Source organism: Leucoraja erinacea, unplaced genomic scaffold, assembly GCF_028641065.1.
Source record: "Leucoraja erinacea ecotype New England unplaced genomic scaffold, Leri_hhj_1 Leri_221S, whole genome shotgun sequence".
NCBI lineage: Eukaryota > Metazoa > Chordata > Chondrichthyes > Rajiformes > Rajidae > Leucoraja > Leucoraja erinaceus.
The window spans coordinates 91,118-115,008 of NW_026576122.1; the positions used below are offsets into that span (position 1 = coordinate 91,118).

The window sequence follows — 23,891 nt, forward strand, 5'->3', positions numbered from 1 at the left end:
GTGGCGCCAGCAATGGCTGCCTCGCCAACAGTCTGTCTGTCCCTTCCTTCTTTGTTCTTTTTTAAATTTGTTTAATGTATGTTTTAGTGTTCTTTAGCTTGTTTTAATGTGGTTTGCTAGGGGCAGGTGGGAGGGGTGGGGGTGGCGAAAACTTTTTTTTAATCTCTTATCTCGACAGAGATGGAATTTTTGTCCATATTGTATCTCCGTCCGCACTGCGGCGTAACATTGAGAAGCTAGTGGCCTCTGCTGGAGATTGACTTCCGGAGCTCCAACTGCAGGAGCCTACAGACTTTAACATTGTGGAGATCGCAGTCTCCGGTTAGTGGCCGACTAGGGAGCTCCAAGCCGCAGGAGCTTCAATCATCCCAACTTTAGAGCTTTGATCGCCCCGATCACGGAAGCTTTGATCGCCCCGACATGGGAGCTTCGATCACCCCGACATGGGAGCTTCGATCACCCCAACATGGGAGCTTCGATCACCCCAACATGGGAGCTTCGATCACCCCGACATGGGAGCTTCGATCACCCCAACATGGGAGCTTCGATCACCCCAACATGGGAGCTATAATCGCCCCGACATGGGAGCTTCGATCACCCCGACATGGGAGCTTCGATCACCCCGACATGGGAGCTTCGATCACCCCAACATGGGAGCTTCGATCACCCCGACATGGGAGCTTCAATCACCCCAACATGGGAGCTATAATCGCCCCGACATGGGAGCTTCAATCACCCCAACATGGGAGCTATAATCGCCCCGACATGGGAGCTTCGACATGGGAGCTTCGATCACCCCAACATGGGAGCTTCGATCACCCCAACATGGGAGCTTCAATCACCCCAACATGGGAGCTTCAATCACCCCAACATGGGAGCTTCGATCACCCCAACATGGGAGCTTCGATCACCCCAACATGGGAGCTATAATCGCCCCGACATGGGAGCTTCGATCACCCCAACATGGGAGCTTCGATCACCCCAACATGGGAGCTTCAATCACCCCAACATGGGAGCTTCGATCACCCCGACATGGGAGCTATAATCGCCCCGACATGGGAGCTATAATCGCCCCGACATGGGAGCTTCGATCACCCCGACATGGGAGCTTCGATCACCCCAACATGGGAGCTTTGATCGCCCCGATCACGGAAGCTTTGAATCATGGGAGCTTCGATCACCCTGACATGGGAGCTATAATCGCCCCGACATGGGATCACCCCAACATGGGAGCTTCGATCACCCCGACATGGGAGCTTCGATCACCCCGACATGGGAGCTTCGATCACCCTGATCATGGGAGCTATAATCGCCCCGACATGGGAGCTTCGATCGCCGGCTGCAGGAGCTTCGATCACCCCAACTGCGGATGGGTCGACTGCCCCAAGAATAAAGAGGAAGAAGATTGGACTTTATTGCCTCCCATCACAGTGAGGAATGTGGGGAATCATCTGTGGTGGATGTTTATGTTAACTTTTAAGTAGTTGTGTGTCTTTTTGCTTTTTTTTAGTATTGCTGTATGGTAATTCGAGTTTCATTGTACCTTGATACATATGACAATTAACTGACATTTGAACCTTAACTAAACTTAAAGATAAAACAAAACAGCGTTTTAGAAAAGAAACGAAAAGGGACAAAAATAGAAGTAGAGTGACACAGTGCTAATGTCTCCAGGATAAAAGGAATGGATGAATAATTGTGCTGGTATCTGATGCAAATGGAGACATGCATTTTCTTTTAATTTCGGATCTTCATGCACTTGCTACATATCAATGCTGTAGTTCACAAGAAGGAAATAATGCCTTGTCAGTTGGTCCATCCATTTATTTGTCAAACTTTAGTATTTAAATATGAAAGCAGCGACAATTAAACAGTTGCTATTGGCAGCTGATTCATCACTAAAACGAACTTGCATTATGGGTGCTTTCATAACTTTGATCATAACCACCAGAAATATAAGGGAGAGTGAAATGACACATGGTCATAGAAGGTTTACGTGTGTCAAAAAAAGGGTTAACATAGAATGTGTTGATAGAGATAGAAGCCAGAGAGGAAAAGATAGTGAGAGGAACATGTTGCTGGTACTAATAATATGGATAGAATGTAGATAAAATTGTGCGTTGCAATCATAAAGATTCTTGAAGGTGTAAGCTGGGACTTGCTGGGAAGCGCTCTACTGTAAGACCTTCTATGACATCCCCCATCTCTAATTTAAAGAAGAAAATGAATGGCAATTTGCGCAGTGTAACGATACCATCATTTATAAGGGTTCCACTTCAAATTGGAGATGATTTGTGGTTTTTCGTGGTACATTGGTCAATTCAAAACGATACTTTTTCATGGGAATGAGATTCACTCTGTGGAAACACCAGGATAAATTGTGAAGGAAATGAACTTCATCTTCTTTCAGCTTCGGGAGTAAATTGAGAAATATTACCTTGGAGGGTTAGTGATTTCAAGAAATAATTGCGGTGCCTCTTCTGAATTTTAACTTTCTTTCATGCAGGTGTGTGTATTGCCCAACCCTATGAAGTCACAGTTCTAAAAGAATTTTTCATTGACCTTCGACTTCCATACGCAACCGTACGCCATGAACAAGTGGAAATTAGAGCAGTCCTCTACAATTATCATAATAAAGAAATTACGGTAAGATGCACACCTTCTGAGATTGGGGAATCCTATCCGAATAAATTATACCAAAGAGTGACAGGAAAAACTATTCTCAGGAAAAGTGGGAGATCTTTAAGGAGATGTTACAGGCACAGAGTTTAAGAAGGAACTACAGATGCCGGAAAATCGAAGGTAGCCAAAAGTGCTGGAGAAACTCAGCAGGTGCAGCAGCATCTATGGAGCGAAGGCAATAGGCAACGTTTTGGGCCGAAACCCTTCCTCAGACTGATGTAGGGTGGAGGGGGTGGGGAAAAGAAAGGAAAAAGGAAGAGAAGCCCGAGGGCTGAGCTAAAGCTGAGAAGGGGAGGAGAAAGCAAGGGGTACCGGAAATTGGAGAATTCAATGTTTATGCCGCTAGGATGCAGACTGCCCAAGCGGAATATGAGGTGCTGCTCCTCCAATTTCCGGTGGTCCTCACTCTGGCCATGGAGGAGGCCCAGGACAGAGAGGTCAGATTCCGAATGGGAGGGGGAGTTGAAGCGTTGAGCCACCCGGAGGTCAGGTTGGTTATTGCGGACCGAGCGGAGGTATTCGGCGAAATGATCGGCAAGCCTACGCTTGGTCTCACCGATGTAGATCAGCTGACATCTAAAGGAGCAGATGCAATAGGTGAGGTTGGTGGAGGTGCAGGTGAACCTCTGTCGCACCTGGAACGACTGCTTGGGTCCTTGAATGGAGAAGAGGGGGGAGGTAAAGCAACACGAGTAGCATCTCTTGCGGTTGCAAGGGAAAGTGCCCGGGGAGGGTTGGTGCAGGAAGGAAGGGAAGAATTGACCAGGTAGTTATGGAGGGAGCGGTCTTTGCGGAAAGCAGACGGGGGGAGATGGGAAAATGTGGTGAGTGGTGGGGTCATGTTGGAGGTGGCGAAAATGACGGAGGACTATTTGTTGTATGTGACGGCTAATGGGGTGCAAGGTGAGGACTAGGGGGACTCTCCCCTTGTTACGAGTGCGGGGATGGGGAGAGAAAGCAGTGTTATGAGGTATAGAAGAGACCCTGTTGAGAGCCTCATTTATAGTAGGGGTAGGGAACCCCCATTCCCTGAAGAATGAGGACATTTCCGATGCCCTGGTGAAGAGTAGTCTAGATAGCCATGGGAGTCAATGAGTTTGTAGTGGATGTCGGTCAGAAGTCTATCACCTGCGATGGAGATAGTGAGGTCAAGAAATGCTAGGGAAATAGTCCAGGTGTATTTGAGTACCGGATGGACATTAGTGGTGAAGCGGATGAAGTCAGTCAGTTATGTGTGGGTGCAGGTGGCACCAAAGCAATCATCGATGTAGCGGAGGTAGAGGTCGGGGAAGGGGCCCTGGTACGCCTCGAACAAGGATTGTTCAACGTCCCCCACAAAGAGAGGCATAGCTGGGGCCCATGCGTGTGCCCATAGCTACGCCTTGTATTTGGAGGAAATGGGAGGAGTCAAACTAAAAGTTATTGAGGGTAAGGACCAACTCCGCTAGGCGGAGGAGAGTATCAGTGGACGGGTATAGGTTGATTCTCCGGTCGAGGAAGAACTGGAGGGCTTTGAGACCATCCTGGTGGAGGATGGAGGTGTAGTGTGACTAGGCACAAGACTGTTACAGGCACAGGCTGTGCATGTGGAGAGATGTTAGGAAAGCAAAGAAGGTTTCATTTAAAGGAAAAGGAGATGGAGAATATCAAATTGTGAGTGAATGCCAAATGTATTCTTCAAGTGTAAATTGAGCTAAAGAAATCAAATTGAGAGAGAAAATGGCAAGAAAAATAAGTGACAACGAGAGAAGCTTAGAACGGGTAATCTTTTATTGTGAAAGTGAACAGCAATCTCCCACTGGAATACAAATAATGAGTAAGAGATTGGTTGGAAACTAATGGGGGCAAAATAACTACCAAGATTATTTTGGGGATTGGCCCCCAACTCTGAGAAGACTGTCAATGGGGAGAGTGCAGAAAGGATTTGCATGGGTGTTGCTAGAACTAGAGGAACTGAGCAGTGGGGAGAAATTAGGCAGGCTCAGATTTTATTCCTTGGAATGCAACATAAAATATGGGTCTCTAGCACTGAGGCAGCCGCTCTACCTGTGGCCTAGCAGGGTTTCCTCTGACTCCGGTTCTCTCTGAAAAAGAGTGAAGTTTAGAATGGGGAAGCACTTATATCAAAAGTGAATCCAGCAATATCTTACAGGAATCTAAAGAATGTAAATGATGCGCAGTTTTATAGTTGAATTGGCCTCTGTAATTTGCCCCTAATAAGGGAGTGGATGAGCAAATGGGTGACATGTTCATGTGTAGATAAGAGTGTAGTTAAGCTTATAGAAAGATGAGACTTGACGGGCTGAGTGGTCAATGCTTGCTCCGAGTTAACAGGAATCCTTCGACAAGGCAATGTGGTGGCACAATGCCGCAACTGGAAAAGTTGCTGCCTTATAGCTCCCGAGACCCGGGTTTGACCCAGGCCATGGGTGCTGTCTGTACGGAGTTTACACGTTCTTCCTGTGAGTATGTGGGTTTATTCCAGGTGCTCTGGGCTCCTCCCGTATCCCAAATATGTGCAGATTGGTAGGTTAATTTGTTTCTGTAAATTGTCCCTAATGTGCAATATAGAACTAGTGTATGGGTGATGATTAGTTGGCATAGACTTGGTGGGCCGAAGCGCCTGTTTCCACACTGTATCTCTAATACTAATCAAAAAAAAACTTGTGTGAACGGGTAATTGATGTTTGGGATGGACTCAGCAGACCGAATAATCCTTTTCCATGCTGTATCTCTAAACTAAACATTCCCTGTGTGTATCTAAAAACCTCTTAAATGCCACTATGATGTCTGCCTCCACCATCATTTCTGGCAGTGTGTTCCAAGCACCCATTAGTACCTGTGAAAATTTGCTCCATTCATCCCCTTTAAACTTTTCCCCTCACACCTTAAAGTTATGCCATCTGTGACAGTTCCATTCTCGGAAAAAAGTTCCAATTGTTTACGCTATCAATGCATATCTTACTTCCAAATGTGAATGTTTTTGGAAGACATTTTTAGAAGTACAAATGGGTGTGAATGTACCGACCTGCTGATCATTTTAATTACTCGTAATTTTTGGAACATTATTGCGTTTAAGCCACACTGAAGATTTTCTGGTCATTTGTTGCTTAGCAGCCTGCTGTGTGACAATTGTTTGCCACGTATATCACATTAGAGCTGTGACATCTTAAATGCAATTTTGTGTTTTTAAAGGACATTGGAACATGTTGTAATTATATATTGAAGGGTCTCTTAAAATAATCATAGGAACCATTAATATTTAAGATGCTGGTCTGCTCAGCTACTGGGTAATTGCTTGTACGACAGAATCCTTGCTTGCTAGTTTCCTTTGAGAGGAGAGGCAGGACAACGTTTGGTGGATAAATGTGAGGACATTTTATTCTCTAACACTTCAAGGTTCAAGGTCAGTTTATTGTCACATGTGCTAGTTAAGGTACAGTCTCTTGCACTGACTCCAAAGATTCCTCTGTATGCCAAATATGGTTATATTTAAGGGAGAGTCAGATATAGCTCTTAGGGCTAACTGAATCAAGGGATATGGGGAGAAAGCAGGGATGGGATACTGATTTTGTGTGAACAGCCATGATCATATTGAATGGCGGTGCTGGCTCGAAGGGCTGAACGGCCTACTCCTGCACCTATTTTCTATGTTTCTAATAGTCTGAACCATTACCCAAATTTCAGGGCAACAAGTTAATTGTGTCAATTCCATTATATTTTAATTAAAAAATAGAATGCACCATACAGCTGTTTGGTGCATTCTATTTTTTAATTAAAATATAGAATGCACCATACAGCTGTTTGAACCTGCCCCGCTGGTCCTCTGCTGCTACCACAATGATCCGAGAGGCATAGAGAGAAAAATCAGGGCAACAAGTGCTGAGGCTCCTGAGGCCACCCCGACCATCAAATATCCATTTAATCCCACATTAATTCTACATGCCAAGCCACATTTATAGTGGCCAATTAATCTAACAACCAGTAGGCCCTGAGTGCTGTTGAAACCAGGCTACCATGGGAAACCTAACAGACAGCAGCTGAGCTCAAGATTGAACATTGGACACTGACACTGTGAGGCAACTGCTCCACGAGCTGTACCTGCTTTATCCAATCTCCAAAAGTACAGATATTTTAGCCTGGAATAAATTCACCCATGAATAAATTCTCCCAGGTTAGCAAAATCCAAACATTCAGAAGTTTTTGAGGGAAGAAACTTCCCTTCCCCACAGTGCTAAAATAGTGGACCTGATCCCAGACTGTTCCTTTTACCAGTCAGTGAACACATATCCAGAGCATCCACTCCATCAGGTTTCTCAAAGTCTTATTTTTCATTATTCATCCCATTCTACAAATATTTTTCTCCTATCATCACCTGTTGATCCTAGATTTCAATCAAATAAACCACCATCAGAGCACTTTAATTACTCGATGAGATCATTGCCAGTTAAAAATAGATACTTCAATGTTCTGTCATTAAACATTCATTACTGCCATATATCTATATTACTAAAAGTCCGATCTTGACCGCTTTTGGCCCACTGTGCTGCGATTTCCGAGAGAACACCACCACCTATGTCCGTCATTTTTGGCTACCATGCTCAGAGCCCCCCTCCACCTTCCCGGGACCGGAGGATTTTTCCCATCGATGAAAAATCAGAGATATATTAATGTTTAAAAACAATTCCACATTCTCTCCGCTGCCCCCACTGGCGGCAGGGGGGAGGGACTGTGAAACCCGGAAGTGTAGGCCCTCACTCAGTCTCTGCCAGACCCAGGAAGCAAGAGGGTCATGGCTCTCTGAGCTGCGAATAACACTGAACGCACGTCTACTCCACGGTGAGTCCCCTCGATGCGGCTGTAACGTGGCTGCTGCCCAATTGTTTGCCTCGCCTTTTTTAAAACGTTTGTGTTCACAACATTTATTTTGGTTGTCAGGTGGCTGCAGCCCAACTGTTTGCCTCGCCTTTTAAAAAGTTTGTGTTCACAAATAGAATTTTGGTTGTCAGTTGGCTGCAGCCAAATTGTTTGCCTTGGCTTGGCTTTTAAAATCATTGCAACTGTTGGCTGCCAGCCCAAGAATCCATTCAGACCACAATGTTTATACTAGCCCTCTGGAAACCAGTACCTTCGGCCCGCAACACCCATACTAGCGCAACAGAAAGCCCCCCCACTGGCGAACAATATTGGAATTGGGAGAGAGGTGGAATATTGCGTTGGTGACCAGCCCTCCCGTGTGATGCTGGGACCCAACGGGTCCCACTTATAACATATAACATATAACAATTTACAGCACGGAAACAGGCCATCTCGACCCTTCTAGTCCGTGCCGAACACGTATTCTCCCCTAGTCCCATACACCTGCGTTCAGACCATAACCCTCCATACCTTTCCCGTCCATATAACTATCCAATTTATTTTTAAATGATACAAACAAACCTGCCTCCACCATCTTCACTGGAAGCTCATTCCACATAGCCTCCACTCTCTGAGTAAAGAAGTTCCCCCTCATGTTACCCCTAAACTTCTGTCCCTTAATTCTCAAGTCATGTTCCCTTGTTTGAATCTTCCCTACACTCAGTGGGAAAAGCTTTTCCACGTCAACTCTGTCTATCCCTCTCATCATTTTAAAGACCTCTATCAAATCCCCCCTTAACCTTCTGCGCTCCAAAGAATAAAGCCCTAACTTGGTCAACCTTTCTCTGTAACTTAGTTGCTGAAACCCAGGCAACATTCTAGTAAATCTCCTCTGTACTCTCTATTTTGTTGACATCCTTCCTATAATTAGGCGACCAAAATTGTACACCATACTCCAAAATTGACCTCACCAATGACTTGTACAATTTTAACATTACATCCCAACTTCTATACTCAACGCTCTGATTTATAAAGGCCAGCACACCAAAAGCTTTCTTTACCACCCTATCTACATGAGATTCCACTTTCAGTGAACTGTGCACAGTTATTCCCAGATCCCTCTGTTCACCTGCATTCTTCAATTCCCTACCATTTACCATGTACGTTCTATTTTGATTTGTCCTGCCAAGATGTAGCACCTCACACTTATCAGCATTAAACTCCATCTGCCATCTTTCAGCCCACTCTTCCAACTGGCATAAATCTCTCTGTAGGTCATTATCCACAACCCCACCTATCTTAGTATCATCTGCATACTTACTAATCCAATTTACCACACCATCATCCAGATCATTGATGTACATGACAAACAACAGTGGACCCAACCCAGATCCCTGTGGCACCACACTAGTCACTGGCCTCCAACCTGACACACAACCATCCACCGATACTCTCTGGCATCTCCCATTCAGCCACTGTTGAATCCATCTTGCTACTCCTCCATTAATCCCCAACCATTGAACCTTCTTAACCAACCTTCCGTGAGGAACCTTGTCAAAGGCCTTACTGAAGTCCATGTATACAACATCCACTGCTTTACCCTCATCAATTTCCCGAGTAACCTCCTCAAAAAATTCAGGAAGATTAGTCAAACATGACTTTCCAGGCACAAATCCATGTTGACTGTTCCTAATCAGACCCTGTTTATCCAGATGCTTATATATATTATCTCAAAGTATCCTTTCCATTAATTTGCCCACCACTGACTTCAAACTAACAGGTCTATAATTGCTAGGTTTACTCTTAGACCCCTTTTTAAACAATGGAACAACATGCGCAGTACGCCAATCCTCCGGCACTATTCCCGTTTCTAATGACATTTGAAATATTTCTGTCATAGCCCCTGCTATTTCTACACTAACTTCCCTCAATGTCCTAGGGAATATCCTGTCCGGACCTGGAGACGTATTGGTCTAGTATGTAATATATCTATGTATGATTACATGTAGATTCCTCACATTGCCACCTCACATGAAACCCAATGTAATTTGCAGCCAAAATCCTATTGTTTGAAGTCAAGCCTCCATTGAAATGTGGACAGCGAATGAGGTTGTTATTGAAGAGCAAGATCCCAAACATTCAATACGGTCATGGTAGTTGTCAGATAAATTGCTTTAGTGATGTTGGTTGAAGCAAAAATATTGTCCCTGAACAGTGTTGCTTTTCAAAGTAAAGGTAAGGGATCCTTGGCAAAGGTAGGTGATACCTGCATTTCATACCACATCCTAAAAGAGGGCTTCTTTGACTATGTAGCAGTCCTTCATTATAGCACCATCCTCTGTCAGAAGCAGAGATTTTTGATTCAACAATTATTTTAATTCAATAATGTTCAGAGCATGGGCATGGTCAGCAGTTTCTTCTTAACATTTTGATCTATTGCAATTAACTTGCTCTTTAACTTCCAGGTTCGGGTGCAGTTTCCTTACAATGAGAACTTGTGCAGCAGGGCAAAACCAACTGAACGATTTACTGTTCATGAGAAAATTCCTGGGAAGTCAACTGTTGTGGTGCCTTTTGTTATTGTCCCATTGACAGTTGGGGAAATAATGATTGAAGTCAAGGCATCAGTTCCGGGTGTATTTGTGAATGATGCAGTGAGAAAGCCCCTCCTAGTGCTGGTAAGTTAAACAATATGTGTGTTTTCAAGATCCAGGAATATTAATGTTTGCAACAGATTAGTTTAAGTCAAAATTCTGAAAATAGCTCTAAACTGCTGAAGCACAACTTGTATTATCCGAGTTTGATCATTAACAATTTGATAGTATTCCTGGGAACTTGTTTTCAGGATATTGGGGAACAGCGATTGGGAAGATGGATAAACCTGCAGTTTGCCAACGTTCCTGGTTAACTCACTGACTGTGCCAGTATATATTTGCAACCAATGACGATGAAGGAGTGGTAATACATTTCTAAGTTGGGATGATGTGGAACCTGCAGGAAATGGTGGCTCCCCTGTGACTGCTGTCCTTGTGCTTGGTAGCCAAGGTGATGTGTTTTGGGTTGGAAGTCTGTCATCGGAAGAGAGGGTGATCGTTGCGTACTTCCCATTTATAAAATTGGAGAGATATTGAACTGATGGTGGCCTGGAGTGCAGAAGAATTATTTTAACATATTAAACCTAGAATAAATCAGATCTGAGCATTATGTGTATTCTATCTTTCTGCAGCCGGAGGGAGTAAAAACTGAACTCCCAGTGGAAACCCACGATTTGGATCCCAAAGGTAAGGTTAGGGTTAGGTTTGAAACAGAAATTGCTGCAAATGTTTCGGCATAGTCTGTATACAACTGGAGAGTTAGGCAACTCTCAGGAAAGCAACAAAAGTGATTTAAGGGGAGAAAAGAAAGATTTAATAGGAACCTGATGGGCAACTTTCCAACACAGAGGATGTGACTATATGGAGCGAGCTGCCGGAGGAGGTAGATGAGGCAGGGTACTATAACAACATTTAAAAGACTCAAGGATAAGTGCATGGATAGAAACATTTGAGAGTAATATGTGCCAAATACAGGCAGGTTGGACTAGCTTAGATGGGGCATCTTGGTAGGTTTGGACAAGATGGGCCACTAGGCCTGTTTCAATGCTGCATGACTATGACCTTTAAAAAGTGACAGAATAAACAAATAGTTATCAAGGAAAATAAGAAAGAATACAAGAATATAGGAACAATGGTAGGTCACAACCCCGCAATTAATCGTGATTGGTCTGCCCTAGTTTTTCATCTCTTCTTTAGTTCCAGTTTCCGCAATCCCTGAACTTTCCAAAAATATTCCAACTTCCTCTTTAAATACTACAAATGATCTTGCCTCCACAACAACCCAGGGTAGAGACGTCTGAAAATTCACCATACTTTGCCAGAGTAAAGGATTTTGAATCAAAGCTTGTTTAATTAATTAATTTGCAGAGTATGGGCATGGTCAGCATAGGTGGTAGTTATTGTCCATTCCATACTGCCCATGAGACCCTTTGGTAAGTCACCTGGAACTGATGATGAAGATACTTCCAAGTGTTGTTAGGGTGGGAATTTCAAGATTTAGATCCAATGATAATGAACTATATATTTTAAATTTGGATGGTGTCTGAATTGAGGAGGGTATAGCAGTATATTGAGATAACCTTCTGAATAAATAAATATATTCTTCCTTTAACCTAGGTGACGTGCAAGTGTTTAATGTGCTTGTCCTACCCCCAAAAGATAGAGTTCCACGCACAGAATCGTACACTTCCATCAGCGTTCAAGGTAGGTTAGACTCATTCCTACAGAAACTGAAGAGAAAAACATATTTTTAGATTTTATCTGTGTTGGTGATGTTGGAGCATTCAGAGTTGTATAACTTATACTTTCCACCTTAAATATAAGAACATCACTCAATCAGAAATTGAAAATAGGAGAGGAAGTGTAGACCGTTGCCCTTCAGAAGGTAAATCATAACCATAAATAATAATCTTAAATGTATGCATGCATTGCCATTTTTCTCTTCATTCTGGTTGTAATATGGATCTGGAACAGCTTATTGTTTCAGTTTTCCTTCTCTCAGTGACTTCCATTTATTTCTCAATATTTTAATTCGATTTTTAAGCACTAGTTTACTAGTCAGGATACCTTATCAACTTTCATTCCCATTGTGCTGGCCAAACATTTGTCATGTCGTTGACTTGTAGACCAATGAAAATGAATTTGCATGGAGTGAAAAAGCCACAATGGTGGATACATTTTCCTGGGTATGTAGATATGTACCTCAAAAAATAAGATTAATATATGTGCAGTAGGTCTTCACACAGTCCATGGATGCAAATGGAAGTGTACCTATAGCTTCTCATTAAACAAATCAAGCAGGATGATGTGGTAGCATTTTTTCAGTAGCGGAAAAGTCTGCAAAAAGTTGTAAACATCATCGGCTCTGACCTCCCTACCATCGAGGGGATCTATCGCAGTTGCTGCCTCACAAAGGGTGCCCACATCATTAAGGATTCACACCATCCTGGCCACTCACACATCTCCCTGCTGCCTTCAGGTAGAAGTTACAGGAGTCTGAAATCTGCAACATCCAGGTTCAGGAATAGCTACTTCCCCACAGCCATCAGGCTATTAAACTCAACTCAAACAAAATTCTGATCATTAATAGCCCATTGTACTTTTTGTTTATTTATGTGTATACATATATATGGTCACGCTGATCTGTTCTGTTCTGTACTTGTTTATGCCTACTATATTCTGTTGTGTGGAAGCAAAGCAAGAATTTAATAGTTGTATCTGGGGCACGTGACAAAAAGCTCTCTTGAATCTTCAATCTATGTGTGCCAGTGTATTGATTATTGATCCAATGCCATTAAGGGTACAAGTACATTGTTTTCTGAAAGTAGTAACAGACAGCAGGGTGATAAAGAAGGCATTTGGCACATTGGTTGCATTGGTTGGAGTACAAGGGTTGGGATGTTATGTTACAACTGTACATTATATTGGTGACGCTGCACTTGGAATATTGTGTGCAGTTCAGTTCGCTCTGCTAGAGGAAGGATGTTATTTTAAACAAGAAAGGTCGTAGAAAAGATCCACAAGGATGTTAACTGGACTGAAGAGGTTGTTATAAAAAAAGAATGATAGGCTGGGGCGTTTTTTCCCCTAATGAAGGAAACTGAGTGGTGACTTTATACTGGTGTATGAACTCATGAGGGAAACAATTTTATTTATGTGTGTACATATATATGGTCACACTCTTTTACATGTTGGAGGAGTAAAACAAATATGGGATAGGTTTAAGGTGGGAGGGGAAAATATTTAGATGGGACCCAAGGAGCAAACTTTTCACAACTTGTTTAATGGGTATGTAGAATGAGCTGCCAGAAGAAGTGGTAGAAGCAGACACCATTACAACATTTAACACACATAGACAGTTCAGAGTGAGAAAAAGTTTACAGGGATATGGGCAAAATGCAGACAAATGGGACTAATTCAGGTAGGCAACTTGTTCAGCATGGATAAGTTGGACTGAAGGCTTTGATTCCATTCAGCAAACTCTATGACTCTGACAATCAGTGATATGTTTCATGTTTTGAGGATCCAACCCGGGTCTCTGGTGCTGGAGGTAGCAGTTCAACCAGCTGTGCCACTGTGCTGGCCTAATGCTAATAAATGTCAGCTAACTATTTAAAAACAACATGCGTTTATTATCCCATTGTTTGCTAAATACTTAATAGATCTTTGTATCTTCACTTTTACAAAATGCCTATTGAAATTTCAAATGGTAGAGCAGAGATGAAGGTTATTGGATCATTGTGTCTGTGCGACCTCCTTGTCAGAGCTCTCCAGTTAATCTAGCTGTCCCTTCTTTTTATCCATGAACTTTGTATTTTTCTCCTCAGCTCTTTAACTAGTTCACTTCTGAATCCTCTTGGGCATTGCCTACCTCATCATAATGGCCCACCGCATAAAGTTTCAGTGACTTTCAAGTTGATTAATTAAACATTTGTTTCCAAGAGAATTAAAACATTTAAATTCCTATGGATAAATAAATGAAATTATTTTTGACCTTTGTTGGCACTGCAGCAATGAAACCTGACCAGTTATGGGTATATGATTGGATATTTGACAGCATCCTCAAATTATTTTTTAAAATGAAACAGGTGATCTTTTAACTCAATCTATTGAAAAAACTATCGATGGATTGAAACTGAAAAATCTAATCAGAATTCCAAGTGGATGTGGTGAACAGAATATGGCATCAATGACTCCGGTGGTGATTGTTGTAAAATATCTAGACGAAAAAAATGAATGGCCATTGGTGGGAGTGGATGCCAGAGAAACTGCACTGAAGAACATTCAGACAGGTACAGAACATCACTGTTACATGTAAACTGTTTCATGTGAATTCTTGTCATTTTTTAAGGAAATACTATGTGAAAAGTTTGAAAATTGAAATATCACCACCTAATGTCTTTTGCATGGTTCATAGTAGAGGTTACATTATGCGTTAAGATAACAATCATCTTTATTGCTGATTAACAATGGAAATTGTGGTGATGTGGATGCTTTGTTGTGGAGTATATTCAAGGCTGAGACCAAAAGATGTTTAAACATTAAAGAAATGATGGAATCGAACTGGGAGGTTGATGAGGTTTGGGATCAGGTACAACCCCATATTGCAGACTGGTCAAAGACAGTAAAATCCCCCTAGACATGGGACATACAGAGGAAAAAAATTACTTTGTTAATGTGAGTCTGAAACTCTTTTGCCTCAAACTTGCTTTTTCCCATTGATGCAATTGCTTTCGTAATGCAATTGTTTAGACAAGAATAGGTCGCAGGAGCTCAAGCAGGTCAGGCAGCATCTGTAGAAAGTACCTCACATGCTCTTCGTTGAATAAAATAAATAAAATAAAAAATACTTTATTGATCCCCTCAGGGAAATTCAGATGTCCAGAAGCCCCCAACCAACAAACCCACAGATTCAAAACGAACGCAGACAGAAAATACATAGACACTACCTGAGAGCAATAAATACTTAAAAAGACCAATAATTAACAATTAAAAATTAAAAATTGCAAGAATGCATCCCCCTACAGCCTAGCGGTCCGAATTATAAAATCTAATGGCTGCAGGGGTGAAGGATCTCCTGAACCGCTCCGTTCTACAGGGCAGGGAGAGGAGCCGGTTGTTGTTCCGAGTGCTCTTTTGACTCTCCAGAATTACATGGAGGGGATGCCCGGGGTTTTTCAGGATGACCTGCACCTTGTGCCTCATACGTCTCTCAAGCACATCCATCCCAGAGTCTACTCTCCGCTCCAGCACTGAGCTAGCTCGTTTCACCAGTTTGACCAGCTTCTTGTTGTTTTTTGCACTAATGCTGTTGCCCCAGCAGACAACAGCGTAGAAAATAACACTTGCAACCACAGTGTTGTAAAACAGGTGCAGCATGTCATTACACACATTGAAGGATTTGAGCCTTCTGAGGAACAAGAGTCTGCTCGGACTTTTTTGTAGAGGGAGTCAGAGTTGACAGACCAGTCCAGTTTGTTATCAAGGTGCACTCCAAGGTATTTATATGTCTGCACCACCTCAATGTCAGCCCCAGCAGCGTTGACCGGCTGAAGGGGGAGCTTGGACCTGCCAAAGTTAACCACCATCTCTTTAGTCTTCGTTGTGTTCAGGATGAGACAGTTCTCTTCACTCCAGGCACAAAAGGAACTGGTCAAGTTCCTGTATTCCTCCTCCTGCCCGTTCCGTACACATGCCACAATCGCTGTATCATCTGAGTATTTCTGTACGTGGCATGTGTCAGACTTATAGTTAAAGTCTGCTGTATACAGGGTGAAGAGGAACGGGGCCAGAACCGTTCCCTGTGGGGCTCCAACATTGCACACCACTGTGCCAGAGACACTGTCCCCCAGCTTGACAAACTATGGTCGACCCGTCAGGTAGTCGTATATCCAGGAGATAAATGTGGAATCCACCCCCATCTTCTTAAGCTTGTCATTCAGAATCAGGGGTTGGATGGTGTTGAACGCACTTGAGAAGTCAAAGAACATAATCCTCACATAGCCACCGGGTTTGTCCAAAAAGGAGTAGATCCGGTGCAGCATGTAGAGGACTGTGTCATCCACCCCAATGTTCTCCTGGTATGCAAACTGTAGTGGGTCGAGTGCGTGCTGGACTTGTGGTCTCAGGAGATGAATGAGTAGCCGCTCCATTGGTTTCATGATATGGGATGTAAGGGCCACCGGTTTGTGGTCGTTGATCTCGGTCGGCCGCCCTGCTTTGGGAACCGGCACGAGACATGATGTTTTCCACAGACCTGGTACCCTTCCTGACTGGAGGCTCGGGTTGAAAATGGTCTGGAGCGGCTCCACCAGCTGAGCCGCACAGTCTTTTAGTAGCCTGGGACATACACCATCGGCCAGCTGCTTTACCAGGGCACAACCTCCTCAGCTCAGCTCTCACCTCGTCCGCCGTGAAGAACAGTTGAGGAGATGCCGGCATAGGAGGTGCTGCAGCTGTGGTGTTGGGGGGGGCTGCCTCGTGGAGGTGATGGTGGGAGAGAGGCTGCACCTGTAGAGGTGGGACGGGATACCCGATCAAACCTGTTATAGAACAGGTTAAACCAGTGGTGCCCAACGTGGGGCGTACGCCCCACAGGGGGGCAATTTGATTTTTAAGGGGGGCAATTGAGCGCGACTGAGGACGTCTGGGTCCAAATTTTCGTTTTATTTTTTTTTTACAATTTTTTAGTAATTTCTTGCTCAGAACTTTAACTGTCTTTTGTTTATTTCATTTTTCTTTTTCATGGATGCCATGTTCTTTTGAAGCTTGTTTAAACCAAGGTATTGGCGTTTTAAGCATCTTCAGCTGAAACGGAGTTCACTTTTTAAATTGTAAGAATTATATATCACCACATGGGGGGGGGGGGGGGGGGGGGGGAAGCATCAGGATTTTAGAGGTGATTAGGTGGGGCATGGCCAAAAAAAGGTTGGGAACCCCTGGGTTAAACTCATTGGCCTTGGCCATGTCCCCTGACGGCTGGCTTCTCTTCTCCTTGAAGCCAGTGATGGTCTTCATTCCTCTCCACACCTCTTTGATGTTGTACTGCAGTTTCTTCTCCAGCTTCCTTTTATAGTCCCCTTTTGCCTGCTTCATAATCCTTTTCAAGTGGTGCTGTACCCTCTTGATTTTTTCCCGATCACCAGCCTTGAAAGCCTCCTATTCTCGTTTAGGAGGCTCTTGATGTTGCTTGTGATCCAAGGTTTGTTATTGGGAAAGCAACACACAGTTCTTACTGGCACAACAACATCCCTACAGAAGTTGATGTAGTCCGTTGTCCATACAGCTGTTTAATTCCTGTGACTCCATCAGTATGTCCCAGTCTGTGCATTGAAAGCAGTCCCTCAGTGATTCACTGGCCTCTGGTGTCCACTTTCTGAAAGACCGTGTGGTTGTAGGCTGTCTCAGTACACAGGGTTTGTAAGAAGGCCTTAGATAAACCAGGTTGTGATCTGATTTGCCAAGCGGTGGAGAGGTTAAGACACTATAGGCCTTCTTGACATTGACATAGCACAAGTCCAGTGTCTTATTGTGCCTTGTGGGACAGTCAACATACTGTGAGAAGCCTGACAAGTGGGGGCTGATGTTCACATGATTGAAGTCCCCTGATAAGGCAATGAGTACGTCCGGGTGTCGGGTCTGTAATCTCGCGACAGTCTCTTGGATGACGTCACATGCGACTACAGGCTCCGCTCGAGGAGGAATGTAAACAATAATGGCGACGATGTGGGAGAACTCCCTCGGTACATAATAAGGTCTCAGTCCAACCGCCAGGAGCTCAATATCCCAACAACAGATCTTATCTTTCACAGTTATGTGACCTGGATTACATCATCTATTGTTCACAAGCAGAGCAAGTCCCCCACCTTTGATCTTCGGGTCTCTATCTGCTCGTACCGTAGTGAAGCCGGGGAGATCCACACAGGAGTCCGGGATGATGTCCATCAGTCGCGACTCAGTAAAACACATGAGACTGCACTCACGGTAGACCCGTTGGTTCTTCATAAGGGCCTCCAACTCCTCACACTTGTTAGGGAATGAGTTGACGTTCCCCATAAGGATCGATGGCAGAAACGGCTTGTATCTCCACCTCTAGGCCCTTAGCCTGGCCCTTAGCCTGGCACCTGCACGGCAACCACGGAACGGCTTCTTCAGCTCAGACGGAATATGGTGTTTTATTCCGCAAGCTGTCCGTCGCCACATAAGGAGTTCATCCCTCCTATACGCGACTCTACACATGCTGTGTAAAAATTACTGCACAGCAGCAGCGGCAGCAGCCAACGCACAAATCACACTAAAGACACTAAAGCCCAAACAAAACTCTGAGCTACAAGGACTTGTATCCAAGTCCTTGTCCTTGTCCTTCACAAAAACTAAACAAAACTAAATAAAACACTAAGCAAAACACACTAAAACGCTAAAACACTAAAACAAAATTCGGAGCTACAAGGACTTGCTGCCTCTCAGTTCGGCACGTGTAAATCAAGGACTTCAGTATTCTAGGCCTCCATTCCTTCATCTTCACCATGGATGTCCAGTGAATCCACACCTCCATCCCCCACCAGGAGGGTCTCAAAGCCCTCCGTTTCTTCCTCGACCGCAGAGCCAACCAATCCACGTTTACTGATACTTGCCCCCGCCTAGCGGAGCTGGTCCTCACCCTCAATAACTTTTCATTTGACCTCCCATTTCCTCCCAAGGCGTAGCTATGGGCCCTACCTATGCCTGCCTCTTTGTAGGGTACGTCGAACAATCTTTGTTCGAGACGTACCGTGACCCTATCCCTGAACTCTACATTCGCTACATCAACGACTACATTGGTGCTACCTCCTGCACCCGCACACAACTCACTGACCTCATCCATTTCGCCACTAACTTCCATCCGGCACTCAAATACACATGGACCATTTCCGATATTTCCCTACCATTTCTTGACCTCACTATCTCCATCGCAGGGGATAGACTCCTTACCGACATCCACTATAAAGTTGACTACCATGGCCATCTGGACTACACTTCTTCCCACCCTGCTTCCTGTAAGGACTCCATCCCCTACTCCCAATTCCTCCGTCTTCACCGCGACTTCATCGGACATGTCCTCAGGAAACGGGGGTTCCCCTCTTCTACCATAGATGAGGCTCTCACCAGGGTCTCTTCTGTACCCTGTGACTATACTCTCTCTCCCCATCCCCCCCACTCGTAACAAGGGCAGAGTCCCTCTTGTCCTCACTTGCCACCCTACCAGCCGTCACGTACAACAAATAATCCTCCGTCATTTTTGCCACCTTCAACGTGACCCCACCACTTGCCACATCTTCCCATCTCCTCCCATCTGCTTTCCACAGAGACCGCTCCGTAACTCCCTGGTCAATTCGTCCCTCCCCACCCGTACTACCTCCACTCCTGGCACTTTCCTTTGCAACTGCAAGAAATGCTATTTGTCGCTTCACCTCCCCCCTCGACCCCATTCAAGGACCCAAGCAGTCTTTACAGGTGCTGCAGAGGTTCACCTGCACCTCCTCCAACCTCATCTATTGCATCCACTGGTCTAGATGTCAGCTGCTCTACATCGGTGAGACCAAGCGTTGGCTTGGCGATCGCTTCGCCGAACACCTCAGCTTGGTTCGCAATAACTAACCTGATCTCCCGGTGGCTCAGCACTTCAACTCCCTCTTCCATTCCGAATCTGACCTTTCTGTCCTGGGCCTCCTCCATGGCCAGAGTGAGGACCACCGCAAATTGGAGGAGCAGCAACTCATATTTTGTTTGGGCCGTTTACACCCCAGCGGTTTGAACATTGACTTCTCTAATTTCAGATAGTCCTTACTGTCTCCTCCCCTTCTCAGCTCTCCCTCAGCCCACTGGCTCCACCTCTTCCTTTCTCCCCCCCTTCCTGCCCCCCCAACCCTCACATCAGTCTGAAGAAGGGTTTTGCCCCGAAACTTTGCCTATTTCCTTCACTCCATAGATTCTGCCTCACGCGCTGAGTTTCTCCAGCATTTTTGTCTACCTTCGATTTTCTTTTTTTTTTTTAAATATTTTATTTTATTAGAAGTAAGTCCCAAAGTGCCTAATATATATTTTCATAATACATTTTATGTACAGCTTCTTATTTTTTGTTTGTTATATTAAAGAAAGATGAGAATAAGAAAAATAAATTAGATAGTAAAGGATAGAAAGGCATAAGATATATAGTGTGTGAAGAAAACAGAAAAAAGACCAATGAGTGAAGAAAGTTGAGAAAAAGAAAATAGAACAAAGAGAATAAGACATAAAAAAAAGGTAAGGAGATCATTGTTTATAATCTTGACCAACCCTCATCCAGTCCGGAAACAGTTAGTTTTTACAATTGTGTTGCACCATATGATTCCAAAAAGATGCCCTGCAAATGGAGAATGATTGGTCTGATTTATCTATTAGGAGTAATCGCATTTCCTCAAGATTTGCAGTGTCCAACATACTTGCAATCAACATTTTAAGCGTTGGTATTGATGTATTTTTCCAAAATTTAAGTATTAATTTTTTTGCTATTATTAAACCACAGTTAAAAAATAAAATTTGGGATGTGTTCAATTTATTCCCATCTTCCATTATTCCAAATATAATCATTTCAGTATTATGTTCCATTCTTATCTTGAATAATTTTGTAAATATTTCGAAAACATCACACCAAAATCTATAAGGTTTTATGCAGGAAACTAAGGAATGCGTTAGAGTTGCGTTTTAGGATAGACATTTATCACAAGTGGGGGATATATTTGGATAAAATTTGTTCGATCTTGTTTTTGAATGTTTTGATAGAAATACATCGATTGATGCTCCTGAACACATCATCAGTGATGTAACCTGGGGTCATTGGGTGTTTCGGGTCTTTCAACATCAGCCACCCTCACCCAGGCGACCCAGCCGTGGTTGATCAGACCACGACTTGTGTTCAGCTGGCATTCGCTCTTCCCCATGGACCTCCTCTCCTGATCCAGAGCCATCTCGAGGCCTTCTACGCTGCCACTGTGGTGTTCTTGATGGCCCTTCTCCTTGCCACTCCGTTTATGCCCAGTGCACTCAAGGCTTTGTAGAGCGATTGCCCTGCAAAACCTCTGCAGCCAACCTCGATGGGCATTCACCTTGCCTTCCAGCCATACTTACGGCAGCCTATGACCAGCTCATCATACTTGGCCATCTTCCTCTCGTGGGCCTCCTCCAGACGGTCCTCCCACGGCGCACAGTCAGTTCCAACAAGACGATGTTTTTGGTCGCCTCTGAGACCAGGAGGATGTCTGGCCTCAGGGTGGTCGTGGCAATGTGCTGAGGGAACTTCAGCTGTTTCACCAGGTCTATGGAAAACTGCCAGTCCTGCGCAGTTGCCCGGATTCCTGACAGATTTCTGGTTGCTGTGGTTATTGGCAGCTGCCCTCCGGCCTTCACGGAGGTGATCATCTGGGTGGTGGGGCGTTCTCGTCTACAGCTGCTGATTCCCATGCTGATGGCTTCTGCAATGGGTTTAAGAACCTGGTCGTGATGCCATGTGTACTGACCCTGCCCAAGTGCCTTTGGACAGCTCAGGATGTGTTCCAATGTCCCCTTGCCTGAGCATTGCGGGCAGTCTGGAGATTCCACTTTGCCCCAGATGAAGAGGTTCGATGGGCTGGGCAGGACATCATACACTGCCTGGACCAGGAACTTGATGCGCTGTGGTTCAGCCTGCCAGAGCTCAGTCCATGTGACTTTTCGGTCCATGGCCTACTCCCACCTTGTTCAGGCTCCCTGCTGCCTCAATCCAACTGCTCTGGTACACCTCTCCTCCTCCACCACTGCCCGCACTTCATCCTGGACCTTATTAAACCATAGTTAAACCATAGTTAAAAAATAAATTTTGAGATGTGTTCAATTTATTCCCATCTTCCTTACACCAAATATAATCATTTCAGTATTAGGTTCTATTCTTGTCTTGAATAATTTTGTAAATATTTCGAAAATATCACTCCAAAATCTATAAAGTTTTATGCAGGAAACTAAGGAGTGTGTTATAGTTGCGTTTTGGGATAGACATTTATCACAAATGGGGGATATATTTGGATAACATTTGTTCAATCTTGTTTTTGAATAATATAATCTATGTAAAATTTTAAATTGAATTAGGTTATGTCTTACATTAATCGAACATTTGTGAATATATATCAAGTACTTTTCCCATGTAACCTTCGTAATTTTTATCATTAGTTCCCGTTCCCACTCTTCTCTAAGCACCTCTGTCGATGGTAGGTCTATATTTAGAATACTATTATATAAATATGATATTAATTTCTGTGAGTCAGCTTCAATATTCATTGCTTCTTCCAATAAGTCAGGAGTTACGTTTTGATATCCTTGTATATATTTTTTCATAAAATTGCAAATCTGAAGATATTTAAAATATTGTTTGTTTTTCAGTTTAAATTTTAATTGTAATTGTTGGAATGATAGTAGGCTTCCCATTTCGTACATATCCCCGATCCTTCTAATTCCGAGACTTTCCCATTGGTTATATGTTTTATCAATAAGAGATGGTTTAAATAAAGGGTTATTCGCTATTGGCATTAACAGTGATAGATTTCTTAATTTTAAAGATAATTTTAGTTGTTTCCAAATTCTTATTGTACGATATATAATTGGGTTCTTCTTATCTATTGTGTGATTGAGTTTTTCGGGGAGAAGTTCCTATATTACAAGGATGACAATCCTCTTTCCCCATTTTTATCCATTCTGTCTGTTGCGTAGAACTATCCAGCCAATAAATTATATTCTTAATATGCACTGCCCAGTAATAATACATAACATTTGGAAGTGAAAGTCCCCCGACCTCTTTTGGTTTACATAAGTGTTTTTTTTTGTAATTCTATGTGATCTATAGTCCCAAATAAAATTAATAATATTAGAGTCTAATTTATTTATTTTTAATATTTTTGTATATATACCGGTATAGACTGAAATAGGTATAGTAATTGTGGTAGGAAGATCATTTTTATTGCATTTATTCTACCTAATAATGATAAAGGAAGTGTTTTCCATAATTTAATCAGCGTATTAAGTTTATTTAATAAAGGTATAAAATTAGCGTTGAATAATGCTTTATATTTTCTAGTCATCTGAATACCCAAGTATTTAAATTTTTCTGTTGCGATTTTAAAGGGGAACTTCAATAAGTGTGTAGGTTCTTGAGGTTTTAATGTCATGATTTCACTTTTATTCCAGTTTATTCTATATCCAGAAAAAGACCCAAATTCCTCTATTAAATGTAATACATTTGGTATGCTCGTTTGTGACTTTGTAATATATAAAAGTATATTGTCTGCATATAATGAGATTATATTCTTTGAGTCCTTAGTATTATAGCCCTGAATATTCGGATTAATTCTTATACTTTCAGCCAGGGGTTCTATCATAAGGGCAAATAGCAGGGGTGATAATGCACATCCCTGCCTATTACCTCTTGATAGTTGAAATTTTTGAGATAACATGTTGTTAGTTAAAATCCTTGCCATCGGTTTATCATACAATAACTTTACCCATGTTATAAAATTTTCTCCCATATTAAATGTTTGCAGTACTTTATAAAAGTATTGCCACTCTACCTGATCAAATGCTTTCTCTGCGTCCAAAGAAATAATTGATATATCTTCTTCCTCGACTTTATGTGAGTACATTATATTCGATTTTCCAGCATCTGCAGGTCCTCCTTAAACATCTGTAGAAATTGAAAATGGGTCTGTAGGACCATGA

General features: G+C 43.2%; 1 protein-coding gene across 1 annotated transcript in view; it reads left to right on the top strand.

Moving 5' to 3' along the window:
• Positions 1 to 23,891, top strand: part of LOC129716370 (complement C3-like) — a 156,301-nt gene that overhangs the window by 60,879 nt on the left and 71,531 nt on the right. The window contains exons 20-24 of the mRNA XM_055666241.1: positions 2,507 to 2,646; positions 10,005 to 10,217; positions 10,766 to 10,820; positions 11,751 to 11,837; positions 14,222 to 14,425. Coding sequence (XP_055522216.1) covers positions 2,507 to 2,646; positions 10,005 to 10,217; positions 10,766 to 10,820; positions 11,751 to 11,837; positions 14,222 to 14,425 — 699 coding nt within the window. The remainder of the gene's footprint in view (positions 1 to 2,506; positions 2,647 to 10,004; positions 10,218 to 10,765; positions 10,821 to 11,750; positions 11,838 to 14,221; positions 14,426 to 23,891) is intronic.